General features: G+C 43.6%; 1 protein-coding gene across 1 annotated transcript in view; it reads left to right on the top strand.

Annotated features, from left to right (window-relative positions):
• LOC137340890 (uncharacterized) overlaps window positions 1–17737 on the top strand; it is a 191980-nt gene that overhangs the window by 135141 nt on the left and 39102 nt on the right. Inside the window, exons 78-83 of the mRNA XM_068003693.1 lie at window positions 425–636; window positions 4456–4550; window positions 6170–6288; window positions 7568–7735; window positions 11693–11901; window positions 12460–12563. Coding sequence (XP_067859794.1) covers window positions 425–636; window positions 4456–4550; window positions 6170–6288; window positions 7568–7735; window positions 11693–11901; window positions 12460–12563 — 907 coding nt within the window. The remainder of the gene's footprint in view (window positions 1–424; window positions 637–4455; window positions 4551–6169; window positions 6289–7567; window positions 7736–11692; window positions 11902–12459; window positions 12564–17737) is intronic.

The raw sequence follows: 17737 nt of genomic DNA, 5'->3' as shown, positions 1-17737 counted from the left end.
AGACTACACACAAATAATGACCCAGTTCTTAAGTGAAAATCAGTAACATTGCATCAGACTTATTGAATTTTCACTGTATTTTAGTGTCCTCCACAGTAGCCTGTCAAATACGACTCTAGAACTAGCATTCCTTGCCACAGGGTGGAATAATATGACCTTTCATTTTGAAAGCATTAACTGTTTGAGTTGTGATGTTGTTTCTAATTACAATAAAATTAACGGGTGTGGTTTTTCAGATTGATCGGAGAAAGGTTCAGATGAGGAAATATTTTGTTCATCACATTTGTCTGATTTCACTGTGATATTCGAATTAGAAATGTAATAATTGTCATTTTTTTAGTTCTTAAATTAGGGGAAATTTCTTACACCTATAATGGAAACTCTTTACTTACTGAGTTTAAACACATGTCATGGTTTGTTTCAGACCCTGAACACACCATCAATTCCCCTGATGACGAAGATCACATTCATGAACGTCCTGTGGGAGATTGTGAAGACCAATGAAAACTTAACCAGTGCAGCTTTCCTGACAAAATGGTTCCAGGAACGATTCAGGCCATTCATTGCTGGCATTTCCCAGTCAGTGCTGAACTGCCTTCTGCTCAGAAACATCAGCTGCGTAGGTTACCAAGCAGTGTAAGTGTCTGACTCTCTTTCATAATCCTATACAGCAGGTTCTAGTTAATAACAACTAGGGCTCACAACCCAATATCTGAGTCCTTACATTCATTCCTCAGTGTGTTCATCCTTGTCACTCAGAAACCAATAAGATATTGTGAGAACGTACAGTCGGTATATTGAAAACCCCTGAAATAGTGCTTTCTTTGATACGATTGGGCTAGATTTCCTTGAATGACTATAAATAGGCAGAAAATTTAATTGCGTCTTTAACTAACACTCAGTATTATATACTTTTAGAGCAGTTTGCAGATCTACTGAAAGGCTTCAGCTCATAGAATCATAGAATGGTTTCAGCACAGAAGGAGGCCATTTGGCCCTTCGAGCTCATGCCGACACTTTGTAAGAGCAATCCAGTTAGGCCCATTCCCCCACTCTTTCCCTGTAGCCTTGCAAATTTTTTCCCTTGAAGTATTTATCCAATTCCTTTTTGAAAGCCATGATTGAATCTGCTTCCACCACCCTTTCAGGCAGTGCATTCCACATCATAACGACTCGCTGCGTAAAAAAGTTTTTCCTCATGTCGCCTTTGGTTCTCTTGCCAGTCACCTTAAATCTGTGTCCTCTGGTTCTCGACCCTTCCACCAATGGGAACAGTTTTTCTTTATTTATTTAACTGATTTTGAACACTTCTATCAAATCTCCTCTTAACCTTCTCTGCTGTAAGGAGAACCACCCCAGCTTCTCCAGTCTATCCACGTAACTGAAGTCCCTCATCCCTGGAACCATTCTAGTAGATCTTTCCTGCACCCTGTCTAAGGCCTTCACATCCTTCCTCAGATAATGAAGCAGTCCGTGCCTGCGTGCAGCAAGACCTGGACAACATCCAGGCTTGGGCTCATAAGTGGCAAGTAACATTCACACCCGACAAGTGCCAGGCAATGACCATCTCCAACAAGAGAGAGTCTAACCACCTCCCCTTGACATTCAACGGCATTACCATCACTGAATCCCCAACAATCAACATCCTGGGGGTCACCATTGACCAGAAACTTAACTGGACCAGCCATATAAATACTGTGGCTACAAGAGCAGGTCAAAGGCTGGGTATTCTGCAGCGTGTGACTCACCTCCTGACTCCCCAAAGCCTTTCCACCATCCACAAGGCACAAATCAGGAGTGTGATGGAATACTCTCCACTTGCCTGGATGAGTGCAACTCCAACAACACTCGAGAAGCTCGACACCATCCAGGACAAAGTAGCCCGCTTGATTGGCACCCCATCCACCACCCTAAACATTCACTCCCTTCACCACCAGCGCACTGTGGCTGCAGTGTGTACCATCCACAGGATGCACTGCAGCAATTCGCCAAGGCTTCTTCAACAGCACCTTCCAAACTCGCGACCTCTACCAGCTAGAAGGACAAGGGCAGCAGGCACATGGGAACAATACCACCTGCACGTTCCCCTCCAAGTCACACACCATCACGTCTTGGAAACATATCGCCGTTCCTTCATTGTCGCTGGGTCAAAATTCTGGAACTCCCTACCTAACAGTACTGTGGGAGAACCTTCACTACACGGACTGCAGCGGTTCAAGAAGGCGGCTCACCACCACCTTCTGAAGGGCAATTAGGGATGGGCAATAAATGTTGGCCTTGCCAGCGATGCCCACATCCCATGAACGAATAAAAAAAAGCCTTCCTAAAGTGTAGTGCCCAGAATTGGACACAATACTCCAGTTGTGGCTCTGTAAATAAACCTTTTAAATATTTGTAATTATTATTTGAATGTTGAGTACCACCGTTCCATGATGTCTTAGTGGGTACGTGATGCTTGTGATCTGATAATGAGGCACTTGAACCAAGACGGTCCCAGGTTTGATCCATGACCTGTGCTGAGTTTGTCCCACTGAGCCCAGGTGGTGTCCTCTGGCTAGGAAAGACAAAACCTGGCATAGTTTGTGCTGCTAACTTATGTCTAGTGTCATATGCTGGAATTTTGTGTGTATGTTTGCGCACACAGGCTGCAGTGATCAAACGGGATGCTGTTACTCACTGTTTAGCCTTGCACATCAAAAATGGGACTGAAGAAGTGGTGCCAGTGAGTAGTATTGCCCATGGAAACTTAACCCAGCATAAGTCACTGGCTTCAGAACAGAAGAGAGAAAAGGAAAGTGGAAAATAAATGAGATGCATAGTTCACCCTGAAATGTGGTCACCTTGGGGAGGAAATTTGATTTCCACCCAAAACGGGTGCAAAGTTGGCGGAGTTGGGCTTTATATAAATGCTGTTGGCGAGTTGCGGGTGCCAAACGGGCAACCACAACAGCTCACCTGTTGAGAAGGGCTCCTGTGCTGAGCCAGGTGGCAGGTCGAGCCTTGTGGTGGAGCACTCCTGCTCCTCCTAGCCCCACAAAAATAAACATTTTAAATTTCTTTGGCTGTTTTCTGAGCGGCCTCCAGCAGTCATTTAAGTGCTGCCAGTTAGGCCGCTCGACACCTGGCACAAACAGGTGAGGTTTGCATGGCACACGTTATGTCCATTTGTACCTGAAATTTTGCAATTGAAGTTGAGGTTCTGCAGCTGACATCGGACACCAATTTACATATTTAAGTTGCCTTATGCCTGTTTCAGGTGGGCGAGCTGGTAGCCCTTTTATAGGCCCATCTGACAACTGCATCTGGTGGGCCTTGGATGTCAATGGGGCGTTTGAGGTGCACCCCCCCCCCCCCCCCCCCGATTTTTAACTGCCCATCTTTCAGGAGGGAAACGGGTGGCCGGCAGTTGAGAAATTGCAGCTCCATAAATCAAGGTATTATAATTTCTGGCCTAGAAATTGGGTCGCAGGAAGTGCACCGCCCACCATATTGGGTAAAGGCAAACAAGAGGTGTCCTTTACCCACGCCTGGAGCAGGCGTTAGGCCATTTGCCTGTGCAAACAAGAGGCCTAACGCCTGCTTCAGGTCCCCACAGCATATTGGTTTGCCCTGAGGCAGCCAGTGCCAGCATTGGCTACACTCAAGGAAACCAACACTAAAGATCGCTGGATTACAAAAAAGGAAAGTACTTACCAAGTAAATACCATCCCGAACGTTGCTGCTGCTGCCCGTCCTCCACCTCCAGGCTCCCTGATGTCCCTCTCCCCACCCCAGGACCGATCGCGATCCTTCACTTACTGCAGCAGCAGCCCGATTATGGTACCTTCTTCCCGAAGGGCTCCTCTTACAACGTTGGCCTCATGGTAATGAGGTCCGAGGCCCAATATCCAGGCTCCTCGGACTTAGCCATTTGTGCGTGGGGTTGGGGCGGGATTTCTAGCCCGATTGAGTGAAGTGAAACATATTATTGTTATTGCATTAAAGCTCTAAGTTGGGAGTCTGTAATAAGCCTTCAGTTCCCAGTGTCAAGATGAGCAACTCCAGCCAATGAGAAGGGAGCTTAAGTATCTAGTAACAGTAACAAGCTTAGAACGAGGTCTCTGAACAGTTAACGGGGAAACAAATTACCTTAATTTTTATAAAACAAATTGATTCCAAAATGAGAGGTTCTTCAGACATTGTTGTAACTCAAAAATACTAATGGCAGTGAGACACTTTGGGACATCCTAAGGAGTTGAAAGGCGCCAAATGAATGAAAATTTTTTCTTTCTAATTGTTGAGGGTTTTCATTGCAATGTGATGCTCTATTCAGGTTTTAGTAGCAGATGTACATAGACCAGACCTGATTATCGATCATTCTTAGGAAAGGATCCCAAAATTATTGTCCATCAGATGAATGGATACTATAAATCTGACCATCAAATAAATAAAACTATCAATGTTTTTCCATATTAGCGTAAAAGGACTCAATAATGGATTTGGAGAGATGCCGCAGGCAACCAGAGAGACTGTGCTAAAAGTATGGATCCTTAATTACCTCAACACCACAGGTAAGCTAGAAAGGCAATTGCGAACCACGAAAAAACTAGATTTACATCCAATAAGGTTGCTACTGTAATACTGCAGTACAATTCAACTGTTATTGTTTGTTTCCAAGATCTGCATATTTTATACATCTTTTAATTGTATTTCAGTGGCAAATAAGGTTTCCTTACAATTTTTGAAAGACATAGTTTCTTTGTGTCTTTCTCAAGTCTAACCAGTGGCTCCCACCTCTTAACTTTAATGGCTCCACCTTATTCCTCTTTCGTCTATGGATATTTGTGGCCTCACTATCATGTCTGACCTCAGATAGAACTCTCATATCTCCTCCATTGCTAAAATTGCCTCCAGGAAGCTCAGGCCCTGAAATTCTGGGGTGGTGGGGTTTACCTGCCATAACTTGAGTGGGAGAATGTTACAACCCCTGGGGAAATAGCAGAGATCCAGTGTACCCCTTTTCCTTTCAACAACCTAGCTCTCTAAGTAGCCTATGTCTGTTCCAAATTTGAATACTTTTCCCATATCTGGGGAGGCCCTTCTAACATCTCTATCACGTTCCTGGGCAGGATACCAGAAAAGGCTTGTCATCTCATATATGATTTCTCATTCATCTTTAGCTTCCAACTTCTGACCGTTCTCTGCTGCAACTTTCTTTTCTATTTCTCTTCACTTCAGTCCTAATATGGTCAGTACTATCCTGAACTTTCTTCTCTTATTCCTATTAAGCTCCGAATATACCACCCTGCAGAGTTTTCTCCTTCCTACATCCCCATTCTAATGAAATCAATACAATCCCACTGACTCCAACTCATTCTTTCCCAGGACCCCATGTTTCTTCTACATTTTTTAGGTGTTTAAAACCCAAGCTTGGCATCATCTAATCATTACTTCCTAACTTACGTCACCTTACCTCTCTCTATCGTTGGTTGTTATCTTGACTGTGCACCTTGGTCACTTTGCTTTGGTTTCTCAGTAATAAAAAATAATTATATTCACATATCATGACTAAGTTGTTAAGAATGTCTCCTCCCCACTTTCCCATCAGTGTATTTTAGAGTTAACTTCAGAAACTGATGTAATTTGTCACTGTCAAAACCATACGTGCAATTGGCATATAAGAACCCATGGGGATTTGAATGAAACTGCACCATAACACCTTTTTTACCAGACTATATTTCAGAAACAATAATATACTAACAGACTCATTGCAGCTGCCTCTAGCATTACTCCAAGCCTTCAGATTTTATTGGCTAGAAATTCCTTCATTTATCCTACGGACAAAGTCATATTTCTACAATAACTTTGCCCATGAGATAAATGTAATGGATGGAAAAATACCCAGCCATATCACAATGATAATCCAGCGATCCACTCAATCATGTCTGTGATTATGTTACAATTGAAAACAGACATTCAGCTTGATTGAAGGGCTCATGATAGTGGCCTTAAGCTGCCAGTTCAAACACAACTCTAACTTGCTTCTAATGTAAGAGATTTTGTTGATTGAAGCACTGTGAGTTAAATAAAGAAGTTGCATGTTATTATGTATGTGCAAAATGTTCCTGATAATCCACTAGGAAATATTCAGTGCACTATTCAGCTAACCTTCTTTATCCTTTAACTACAGGTGCTGGTTGTATCAGCAACACTAATGGATCCAGAGAGTGGCTGCTGATGAACTGGGGAATGTTCAGTCATCTTGTTCAGATAGAGGAATTAACCAGGCTAAATTCCAATTTCAGCGCAGTAAGTTATTGAATCAGTTTATTTTTTGGAAACTGGGATGCTAAGTAAGATACTTTGATTATTTTTAAAAATTCAAATTATATTCCTGATCAACTACAATGTTGTAAGACTAATGTTATCAGCCTGGCTTTTTATCAATAACTTTGATGAGATAATGTTGTCCTATAAAGTCACCTGTTTGTTGTGATAGTTCCATGATTATAAGGATCCAGTTAGATTATTCACCATTCATTGAAGTGGTCTATCTACTTTGAAAGAAGTTTTCCTCCACACAATGTGTGAGTAATTCTAACAATCCATCTAGGAAGTCACAAAGAGGAATACCAGTCCTTTTTCAGAGATTTCTACCCATCCACTACATGACTATCTTTTGCATTCTGCTGCACCATTGTGATCGCCATCAGGATTTATTTTTAATTGAAAGATTCTAAACAGAATAGAAGCATAGGAACAGGGCCTGAAAAGGCCATAGTGGCCCGTCACTCTGAAATTGATCACTAAGAAGTGTGTGAAAGTCCGTGGTGAGTCTCCCTCCAATTTTCCCTTCCTCCCTTTGGTGAAGTGCCTAGCCTCTACAGGTGTACACTGTAGATGTGGATCTATGCCCCATCATTCTCTGATGTAGCACATTGATACTCTAATGCACTGTGTCACTGTGCTGCCCCAGTATACTTAATGAGTTACATTTTAAAATTAAGCAAGTGTGCATGAGCAAACTTGAATACCATATCAAATGGATCACTGTAAATAGGATGAGCAAAGTGACATGATAAAACTGGAATAACATAAATACATTGTGGGGCTCTACACTGTTAAATGTCTACATTTAGCATGTTCCATGTGTGCAAATATGCACACTTTAGTTCATTTTTGACATTGGCACTGATTGGCATTAAACCATCATTGTGGACTGAGGAAGATCCAAAATTGGGGGGAGGAAGGGCAGAGACTTATTTCAGTGAAATTCAATAGAGTAATAGAAGCCTGTTAAGTTTTTTGTTGCCAGTCATGAGATACTTTGCCACTTGTTCATTTCTCCACCGGAGACAGATATCAGTGGGAGCTACGTCACACTTTCTCCCCTTATATAGTCACACTCATGAAGCCGACAGAGCAAAATAAATGGATGCTTGAGTGAAGCAATACCACTGATTGTCCATTAACATATGGGTACAGTATATCTGATATATATGGTACTGATTGGAGGCATTGCCCTTTAGTGCTTACTTCACCAATGTAAAAGAGCCTGCTTCACTTTAACAACTTCAAATTTCTTTAGTTTGATGTGCTGGACTTACTCACCCCGAGACATCTGTCTGAGCTGACTGTGAACTCCGATGCTTTGAGCAATACTAGTAATATCAACAAGATCCTTGATACACTTGCAAACAGGACCTTCAGTGAACTGAAGACCTACATGAAGCATTTTGTCAATGACACAAAAATGGTAAGTTAGCAAATGTTTTTTTTAATTATTCATTCTTAGGACGTGGGCGTTGCTGGCAAGGCAGGCATTAATTGTCCATCCTTAGTTGCCCTGATACAACTAAGTGGCATGCTGGGCCACTTGAGAGGGCGGTTAAGCGTCAATCTCGTTGGCATGAGATTGGAGTCACATATAAGTCAGACAGGTTTCCTTCCCTAAAGGATATTAGTGTACGACTTGGGTTTTTACAACAATCTGATAGCTTCATGGTCACTTTTTTATTTATACCAGTAAAATATTAATTTAATATTGGGTGTATTGAATTCCTATTGTAAGTTTCAAAATGCAGATTTTCTATCCCATTGTAAATACAGTTATAAATTTGTAATGCTTCATATTAAAAAGGAGTATTTGTGCTTTTCTTAAGTGGTTTTCAATCAACATGTTATGCATGTTATTACCTATTTACAGCAACCTTAACACTCTGAAGGTTACCTTAATACACTCAAACAAAAATCAATACTTTCAGCAAATTGAAAAATGTAGCCATGGGGATTGTTTGGATTTATAAATTCATTTGTTTCATACTTTAAATTTTCTTCCTCTACCAATTTCCTCCACACAATAAACCCTGGGAATGGATAAGGAACTAGCTGAATGGTAAAAAAATAAGTACTCTTTAGAGGAGTTATGTTGCGGGTTGGGGGGGTGGGGAATAATGAGTGGGATGTCCCAGGGCTCGGTGTTGGGACCACTACTATTTCTAAGTGGGCAAAAATAAAATGACAGATGAAATTTAATGTGAAACAATGTGACGTACTGCACACAGGAAAGGAAAATGGGCAACATATATATACATGAATGAAATTGCTAAGAATGAAGCCGAAAGAGACCGAGGTATCATAATAGATTCAGCCCTCAACATGTCCAACCAATGCACAGCAGCAATCAACAAAACAAAAAATGTTAAGCTCAATAACCAAATTAATAGGGTACAAGTCAGAGGAAGTTGTGACCAAACTAGAGAATGGTCTGGTCAGACTGCATCTTTAATGCCATGCCCAGTTTTAGGGAAACAAGGGAGCCATTCAAGCACTGGAGGCAACGCAGAGAACCACAAGGCTGATCCCTAGGGCATGATTTTAAAAGTGAAAAACGGGTGGGTTGGGAGCAGGGGGGCATTCAAAATTGTAACCATTTCAGACCCGCCTCCAACCCGTCCATTTCTGTTTTTCAACGGGGCGGGACGAGGGGCGGGTGACCAACCCGCTCCCAGGAGGCGGGTCGGGCCTTAAAACCTTTCACTGAGGCTGTCGGCCTCCATTTTCCCACAGTTTCCAATTTCCACCTCGGGGGGGCTGGGATTCCCAGACCTTCTCTTTCACGCCACGTGAAAGGAGGCGAGAAGATTCCGAGACTAAAAGGGAAATGCCTTTTTGGCACAGCTTGTGGGCCCGGAGGAGCAGGAGTGCTTCCCCCAGGTCCATCAAGCCTGCAGCGACCCGCCCACCAACAATCGTGGACCCCCTATCTCCGCCACCGCCCCCCCCCCCAAACGATTGTGGATCCCCGATCCCCCGCGAACAGTCGTGGATCCCCCCCATGATGATCCCTGACCCCCCCAACTATCGCAGCCCCCTGATCCCAACACCCCCCCCCCCCACCCTTGACTGACCCCCGATCCTGCCCCCCATGACTGATTCCCCTGTGCCCCCTAGACCCCCGTGCCAACCCATGCCCCCCCCCCCCCATGCATCGATACAAACAAAGACTTACCTGAACATATCCTCCCCTGGCTGGTCTCCCACCCGACTGAGACCAGCCTGTCAATCAGGCCGGTCAGTCGGACGGCAAACCGACAAAAAAAAAGACTTCCTTACGTCAAAATCGGATACCCGTACTTCTGGATTTCCCGTCCGCAATTTGACCCCTCCGCCCCCTTTCCGGCTCAGAGTCAAAATCATGCCCCTGGTGTCAGTTATGAAGAAAGAATGGAAAAACTTGGACTTTTCAGCCTGGAAAGGAGGGCCTCGATATTAACCCCCCCAAACCAACGACATGCAGGAGAAAAAGGGGAACCCGGTCCTAACCTGCCTCGCACTCACCTGTTGCCATTTTTACAGTGGCGGGTTTCGTGGTGTCCTGCCGTGGAGAGACGGGGTTCTTTATTACAGTGTTTAAATTGGGCTCCCACAGTGCCATTGGGAGCCCGATTTAAATTTTACAGATGCTACGCGGGTTTCCCGGGGGTCCAGAAACCTGGCAGTGAAAGGGAGTCGGGAGCTGCCGACTCCACAAGGTAAGTGCTTTTCGCACTCCTTGTGGGTCAGGAAGAGCAGGAGTGCACCCTCAGCCCCTCAAGGAAGCCTTCGGCCTCCCCTCTGCCAATTGCGGCCCCTCTCTCCCCACTGTCGCGATCACTGACCTCCAGCCCTAATGGCCTCTCTCTCCTTCCAGCCGATCCCACTCCCCCAAGCCCTGATCGCCAACCTCCCCCCCCCCCCCCCCCCACCACGATGGCCTCCTTCCCCCCCAACCTCAAGCCCTGAACGCGGACCTTCATCCCCACCCCCCCCCCCCCCGCCCCTCCCAATTGCCAGGCACCGTCCCCAAAGGTCCCCGGCTGCGGCCTCCTGCTGCTGGGGTTCCCTCCCAGCCCCTGTCCAGGCTGTCAATTTGCCCAGCTGGCCGTCGGGAAATGGAAGAAAAAAATTATAATGAGTTCCTGCTGTTAAGTTCAGCAGGACCTCCACGACCCCGGCCTCGATGGGTTTTTTAGCCGTATTGGGCCTCTCCCCGCACCTTCCCCATAAATATCAGGACCGAGGTGCCTGAGAGGCGATCTTACAGAGATATATAAGGTAATTAAGGGAATGGAAAAGATTAACCCAAAATACTACTTCAAGTTAAATCGTAAGGGTAGGACAAGGGAACATAGATTTAAACTGGAAAAAGGCAAATTTAGTATTCCAGATAGTGGGGGTGAAAATCCTGCAATTATTTAAGAAACAATTGGATGTTGCAATGGGGGGAATGTAGGGTCTTTCTGGGTGGATGAACTAAGAAAGGCTGAATGGATTTCCTCATCTGTAACTATTTTCTGATCTTGTGAAAGTATATGCAGATGGATTGAGGGACATTCTATTTCTTGGTTAATACATGCGGCAACAAATTTATGTCCCCTCCGCCAGGTGGGAACAGGACAGTGGTGCAATTGAAATAACAGCACAACACTTACCCCCATTCCCACTGACGTCCGGGTCACTGCCATTTTGGTTGGGGCCTTGAAATGGGCGGCCCAGGTGCCTGCCAGAAAAGAGGTGGGAGCCTCATTAGCCCATGCAAATTGGCTAATCAGCAATGGAGCTGTGAGATTTTCGGCCCCTTTGATCGACAAGCAGCTCGCCGACGAAATGGTAATGTGACTCGGCTATGAAAATTGTTCGGGCCTCGGACTGCTTCCATTGGATGGATGGCGGGCTTGCGCCACCTGATGGAAGAGGTCATGTGAAAATCCCCCTCTCCCACTGATACACAATGATGTATTTGAAAGCCTTGGGAAATTTACAAAAGGAAAAAGTAAACATTCACTGACAACCTTTCAGAAATAAAGTTAAACTGTTGCCCATCAAGTTGATCATCTTCCCACTTAGAAAGCTTAATGGAAGTTAGTGACACCACAGTGAAGCCTCAGCCTTTTCAGTTGTATTTAAGACACTATACCAGATATTGCAAGAGAAAAACAAAAGAATATTGTCCTTGACTGAAATGATCATGTAAAATTCATTTAAAACCCACTGCAAAAAGGCTATCATTTGTGAAATTGTATGTTAAAATGTATTATATGTATAGTGAATGCTAATCTCTGAATAGATTCAAAAGTGCAATAAATCTATCATTAGATTATGGTGTTAAAATGTTAAGCAGTTCTCAGGAAGTTGTCATAATGATTTTTGATGTAATTTCATTTTGTTTCAGATGGGTATTGCGGTTATTCAAAACACAGCAGTAAGGAGTGTGATGCTGAGCAGGATCGTGCAGCAGCTGGGACCCCAGTTTCCAACATTTAAAGCCGCGGACTATGCTGACTGGTTCCAGTCCAATTTACTGCTTCTGCTGCCCAGTATTACAGCTAGCGAGCTCGCCCTCATACCTACTAACATAACCTGTGAATCTTACCAAGCTATGTGAGTACACAGACTATGCACAGGGTTTATAGAGAGGATAGAGGCCAAAGGGTCTTAACTTTGCAAACTTTGCAAAAAGGAGATTGTGGAGAATGGAGGAGCCAATTAATTTTTTTCATAATGTATATTTATGGAAATCTAGTTGTGATTACAGTACTTAATAAATGCTACCAGTTTGAAAGTAGACATGTTTTTGCCATAGTAATTCCAAAAAATGATTTGGTCTGTATTTCTACTGTGCAATGTTGTAAATAGAATTGAAGTAATGTATACAAACAAATGACATTTCAGACACCTCACTGAGGGAAGATTTCCAGTGCTCACTATTTGTATCAAAGTTACAAACATGTTCTTTAGGCCCAATTTTATGATTTCACTACAATAGTGAACAGAGGAAATCTTTCCCCAGAATTGCTGACAAAGATGAAAAAAAGCTGTAGTGTAATACTGCTATATTTTTCATGGAAAAATGCTACTGAATTCCTGATAGAGGTTTTCTTACTGTAATGACTTTTTTCTTGCAATGTTGTGCAATCATTTTTGTTCTAATCCATGCAGAATTAAAGGACTAGACAATGTTTACCCAAACTTAATGATGTCGCAGATTGGTAACATCTACACACTGGCATCAAACTACCTCTCCAACCAACTTAATTCATCAGGTAATGTGCAGACATCAAATATAGTAACTGTAATAAATCGCAATCAGACAATGTCCAGTTACCATCTTATGCAATATCATCCTTGGTGGTACATCATCAAAATGTTCTGGAAACACTGGGGCCAATAGTGCAATGGCAGTTCATTTACTGAAGCACATTGGTCACCAGCTCCCCTTATTATCGGGAATTGAGGTTTGTTAGGTAGGACGCAATGAACAGATGCCAATGAGACTGACCGGCACAATGGGAGCCTGTGCACAAACTTTTATCTAGATACTCCAGTGGCCCACTAGCTGAAAAACAATGTTAGACACAGCAAGTGAAGAGAGACCTGATCGGAAGTGAAAGCTCATTTCCTTTTTTCAGAAAATAGATTAGTTCAACATTATTAAATTAACATTTTATTATGTTAAAGGCGCTATATAAATGCAAGTTGTTGTTGTTGTATGCACCATTAAGTATTTTCATTGCTTGGATATTACTGACTGCTCTTGTTCTATTAAAGTGTTATCTTCTAACTTGATATTTCAGAAAAGATGGTACAGTTACATACACAATAGACAGCTGTTTAAAAAAGTAAAGCAATTTCTGTGTTTTGGAGCGTACCTACTGAATTAATAAATTTAGCTCCCTTTGATTTTTACAAGTCATGTAACATCTCCCGTGTGCTGAATCAGCAGAGAGGACATAGGCTTAAGTATTTTAAGTACCCAGAACTGAATATTGCAGAGTGCATGTAGGAATTCCTAAGTTTAAAAGAGTTATGCTATGAGTTTGACATTTTTTAAATTGATACAAAAAATAATGCTGAGTTTTCTGTTAAGAGAATGAATTTCTAACGGTGCAGACCTTGCTTTTGAAGAGATGATGCCCAGTAATTTGATGCTGACGTTTTGTTGTTTGACAGAATTTCCTTGATTTTTGCGCGGATCATAAGATTTATTTATGTGTAATCATACAGAGTTATATTGCAATGTGGTCTCTGGAGATCCACACAAAATATACACTTAATAACATCCTCTCGAGACTAGCGGGAGAGCGGAGAGAGAGAGCGGGGATAAAAGGAGGAGCGGTGGTGAGAGAGGCCTGAGACCAATGTGAGAGCGGAGAGAGAGGGAGAGCAGGGAGAGGGAGAAAGAGAGCAGAGAGAGAGAGAGAGTGGGGATAAAAGGAGGAGCGGGCAAGCAGGTAAAAGAAAATAACCTAAATTCAGTACAAGGGATGGAACTGATTGGTGAGTAGCTGGTGAGTGTTTTTTTTGTTTCTCGTAGGTTTAGTAGTAATCTAATAAATCGAGGGATGGCAGGGCACCTCAGTCCCGTCGAATGCACATCCAGTGCCTTGTGGGGACTCCAGGACGCTTCTAGTGTCCTGGACGGCCACATGTGCAGAAAGTATCATCACTGGAGGAGCCCAAGCTCCTGGTTTCGGAGCTTGAGCAGCAGCTGGCGTTGCTGCAGTGCATTCACGAGGCTGAGAGCCACATGGATAGCACGTTTGTGGAGATGGTCACCCTGCAGCTTAGGAGTGTGCAGGCAGAGAGGAAATGGGTGACCGCCAGACAGACAAAGAGGACCAGGCAGGTGGTGTAGGAATCCCCTGAGTGCATCTCACTCTCTAACCGGTGGTGAGGGCGGTGGTTCCTCTGGGGAGTGCAGCCAGAGCCAAGTCCACAGCGCCAGGGTGGCTCAGCTGTACGAGAGAGGAGGAAAAAGGTCAGGAGAGCAATAGTGATAGGTGATTCAATAGTTAGGGGAACAGACAGGTGTTTCTGCGGCCGCAGACGTGATTCCAGGATGGTATGTTGCCTCCCTGGTGCCAGGGTCAAGGATGTCACTGAGCAGCTGCAGAGCATTCTGAAGGGGGAGGGTGAACAGCCACAGGTTGTGGTCCATATCGGTACCAATGACATAGGTAGAAAGAGGGATGAGGTCCTGCAGGCAGATTTTAGGGAGCTGGGAAAGAGATTAATAAGCAGGACCTCAAAGGTAGTAATCTCCAGATTACTCCCTGTGCCACACGCTAGTGAGTATTGAAATAGGAGGATAGAGCAGATGAATGCCGGAGAGATGGTGCAGGAGGGAGGGCTTTAGATTCCTGGGGCATTGAGGGAGGTGGAACCTGTACAAGCCGGACGGGTTGCACCTCAACAGGGCGGGAACAATATCCTCACGGAGTTTTGCTAGAGCTGTTGGGGAGGGTTTAAACGAGCTTGGTAGGGTGATGGGAATCTGAGTGTAGATTCAGAAGGGAGAGAAGCAGAGCTGGAAATGGAAGGCAGAAATTTAGTAAGCGAGTCTGGACGGCAGAGGAAACAAAGGTTAGAAACTAGACAACAAAGGAATTTGGCAGTGCTAAATGTAAGGAGTCTAATGAATAAGGCAGATGAGCTGAGGGCACAGCTAGATACGTGGAAGTATGATATCATAGCTATTACTGAAACATGGCTTAAAGAGGGGCAGGAATGGCAGCTCAACATTCCTGGTTACAGGGTTTTCAGACGAGATAGGGAGGGGGATAAAAAAGGAGAGGGTGGCAATATTGGTAAAGGAAACAATTACGGCTGTGAGGAGGGATGATACGTTAGAAGGATCATCAAGTGAGGCCATATGGGTTGAGCTAAAGAACAAAAAAGGGGCAATCACACTACTGGGAATGTACTATAGACCCCAAGCAGTCAGAGGGAGTTAGAAGAGCAAATATGTAGGCAATTTTCTGAGAAGTGCAAAAACAACAGGGCAGTAATAGTAGGGGATTTCAACTACCCTAATATTAACTGGGATAGAATTAGTGTAAAAGGTATAGAGGGCGCAGAATTCTTAAAATGCATTCGGGAAAACTTTTTTAGCCAGTACGCAGCAAGCCCAATGAGAGAGGGGGCAGTTCTGGATTTAGTTTTAGGGAATGAAGCTGGGCAGGTGGAAGGAGTATCAGTGGGAGAGCGTTTTGGTGGTAGTGATCATAATTCATTTAGATTTAGCATAGTTACGTAAAAGGACAAAAATAGAACAGGAGTAAAAGTTCTCAATTGGGGAAAGGAAAATTTTACTAAGCTGAGAAGCTATTTAGCAAAAGTGGACAGGAAACAGCTTCTTGAAGGTAAATCAGTGTCAAAACAGTGAGAGGCATTCAAGGGGGAGATAGTGAGGGTTCAGAGCAAATATGTTCCCACAAACTAGGGCCCCCTGGATGTCAAGGAGCATTCAGGGTAATGGGACTTCCAAATCTAGGGCCCCCTGGATGTCAAGGAGCATTCAGGGTAAGATAAGGCAAAAAAGGGAAGCGTATGTCAGACACAGAGAGCTCAATACTGTAGAAAGCTTAGAGGAGTATAGAAAGTAAAGGGGTGAAATTTAAAAGATTAGGAAAGCAAAGAGAGGGCATGAAAACATACTGACAAGTAAAATCAAGGAAAACCCAAAGATGTTTTATAAATACATAAAGAGCAAGAGGATAAGGAAGGAGTAAGGCCTATTAGAGACCAAAAAGGTCATCTATGTGTGGAGGCGGAAGATGTGGTATGGTTCTTAATGAATACTTTGTGTCTGTCTTCACAAAAGAGGGGGATGATGCAGACATTGTAGTTAAGAAGGAGGAGTGTAAAATATTGGATGGGATAAACATAGTGAGAGGAAATAATAAGGGGATTAGCATGTTTGAAAGTAGATAAATCGCCTGGCCCGGATGAAATATATCCCAGGCTTTTAAGAGAAGCAAGGGAGGAAATAGCGGAGGCTCTGACCATCATGTTCAAATCTTCTTTGGCTACAGGTGTGATGCCAGAGGACTGCTAACATTGTAGCATTGTTTAAAAAGGGAGAAAAGGATAGACAGAGTAATTACAGGCCAGTCAGCCTAACCTCGGTGGTGGGCAAATTATTGGAAACAATTCTGAGGGATGGTATAAATCGTCATTTAGAAAGGCACGAATTAATCAAGGACAGTCAGCATGGATTTGTTAAGGGAAGGTTGTGACTGATTAACTTCATTGACTTTTTTGAGGCGGGAACAAAGAGGGTCGATGAGGGTAGCGCATTTGATGTAGTCTGCATGGATTTTAGCAAGGCTTTTGACAAGGTTCAACATGGCAGACTGGTCAAAAAAGTAGAAGCCCATGGGATCCAAGGGAAAGTGGCAAGTTGGATCCAAAATTGGCTCAGTGGTAGGAAGCAAAGGATAATGGGTGATTTTGTGACTGGAAGGCTGTTTCCAGTGGGTTCCACAGGGTTCAGTACAAGGTCCCTTGCTTTTTGTGGAATATATTAATAATTTAGACCTAAATGTAAGGGGTATAATTAAGAAGTTTGCAGATAATACAAAAATTGGCCATGTGGTTGATAGTGAAGAGGAAAGCTGTAGACTGCAGGAAGATATCAATGGACTGGTTAGGTGGGCAGAAAAGTGGCAAATAGAATTCAATCTGGAGAAGTGTGAGGTAATGCATTTGAGGAGGGCAAACAAGGCAATAAATGGGAGGATACTGAGAAGTGTAAAGGAACAAAGGGACCTTGGAGTAAAATAATGGGACTCAAGGCGGATAAATCCCCTGGACCTGATGGCTTCCATCCTAGGGTCTTGAGGGAAGTGGCAGTAGGGATTGTGGATGCTTTGGTGATAGTTTTCCAAAATTCCCTGGACTCAGGAGAGGTCCCGGCAGATTGGAAAACTGCTAATGTAACACCGTTATTTAAAAAGGGTAGTAGGCAGAAGGCTGGAAATTATAGGCCAGTTAGCTTAACATCTGTGGTGGGTAAAATTTTGGAGTCTATTATTAAGGAGACAGTAACGGAACATTTAGATAAGCATAATTTAATAGGACAAAGTCAGCATGGCTTTATGAAGGGGAAGTCATGTCTGACAAATTTGCTTGAGTTCTTCGAGGATATAACGTATAGGGTGGATAAAGGGGAACCAGTGGACGTAGTGTATTTAGACTTCCAGAAGGCATTCGACAAGGTGCCACATAAAAGATTATTACTTAAGATAAAAAATCACGGGATTGGGGGTAATATTCTGGCATGGGTGGAGGATTGGTTATCGAACAGGAAGCAGAGAGTTGGGATAAATGGTTCATTTTCGGACTGGCAACCAGTAACCAGTGGTGTTCCACAGGGGTCGGTGCTGGGTCCCCAACTCTTTACAATCTATATTAACGATTTGGAGGAGGGGACCGA

The sequence above is a fragment of the Heptranchias perlo genome, chromosome 22 (assembly GCF_035084215.1).
Source record: "Heptranchias perlo isolate sHepPer1 chromosome 22, sHepPer1.hap1, whole genome shotgun sequence".
Taxonomy (NCBI): Eukaryota; Metazoa; Chordata; class Chondrichthyes; order Hexanchiformes; family Hexanchidae; genus Heptranchias; species Heptranchias perlo.
The sequence above is the reverse complement of the archived record's forward strand: the minus strand, read 5'-3'. Positions and strand labels throughout refer to the sequence as shown.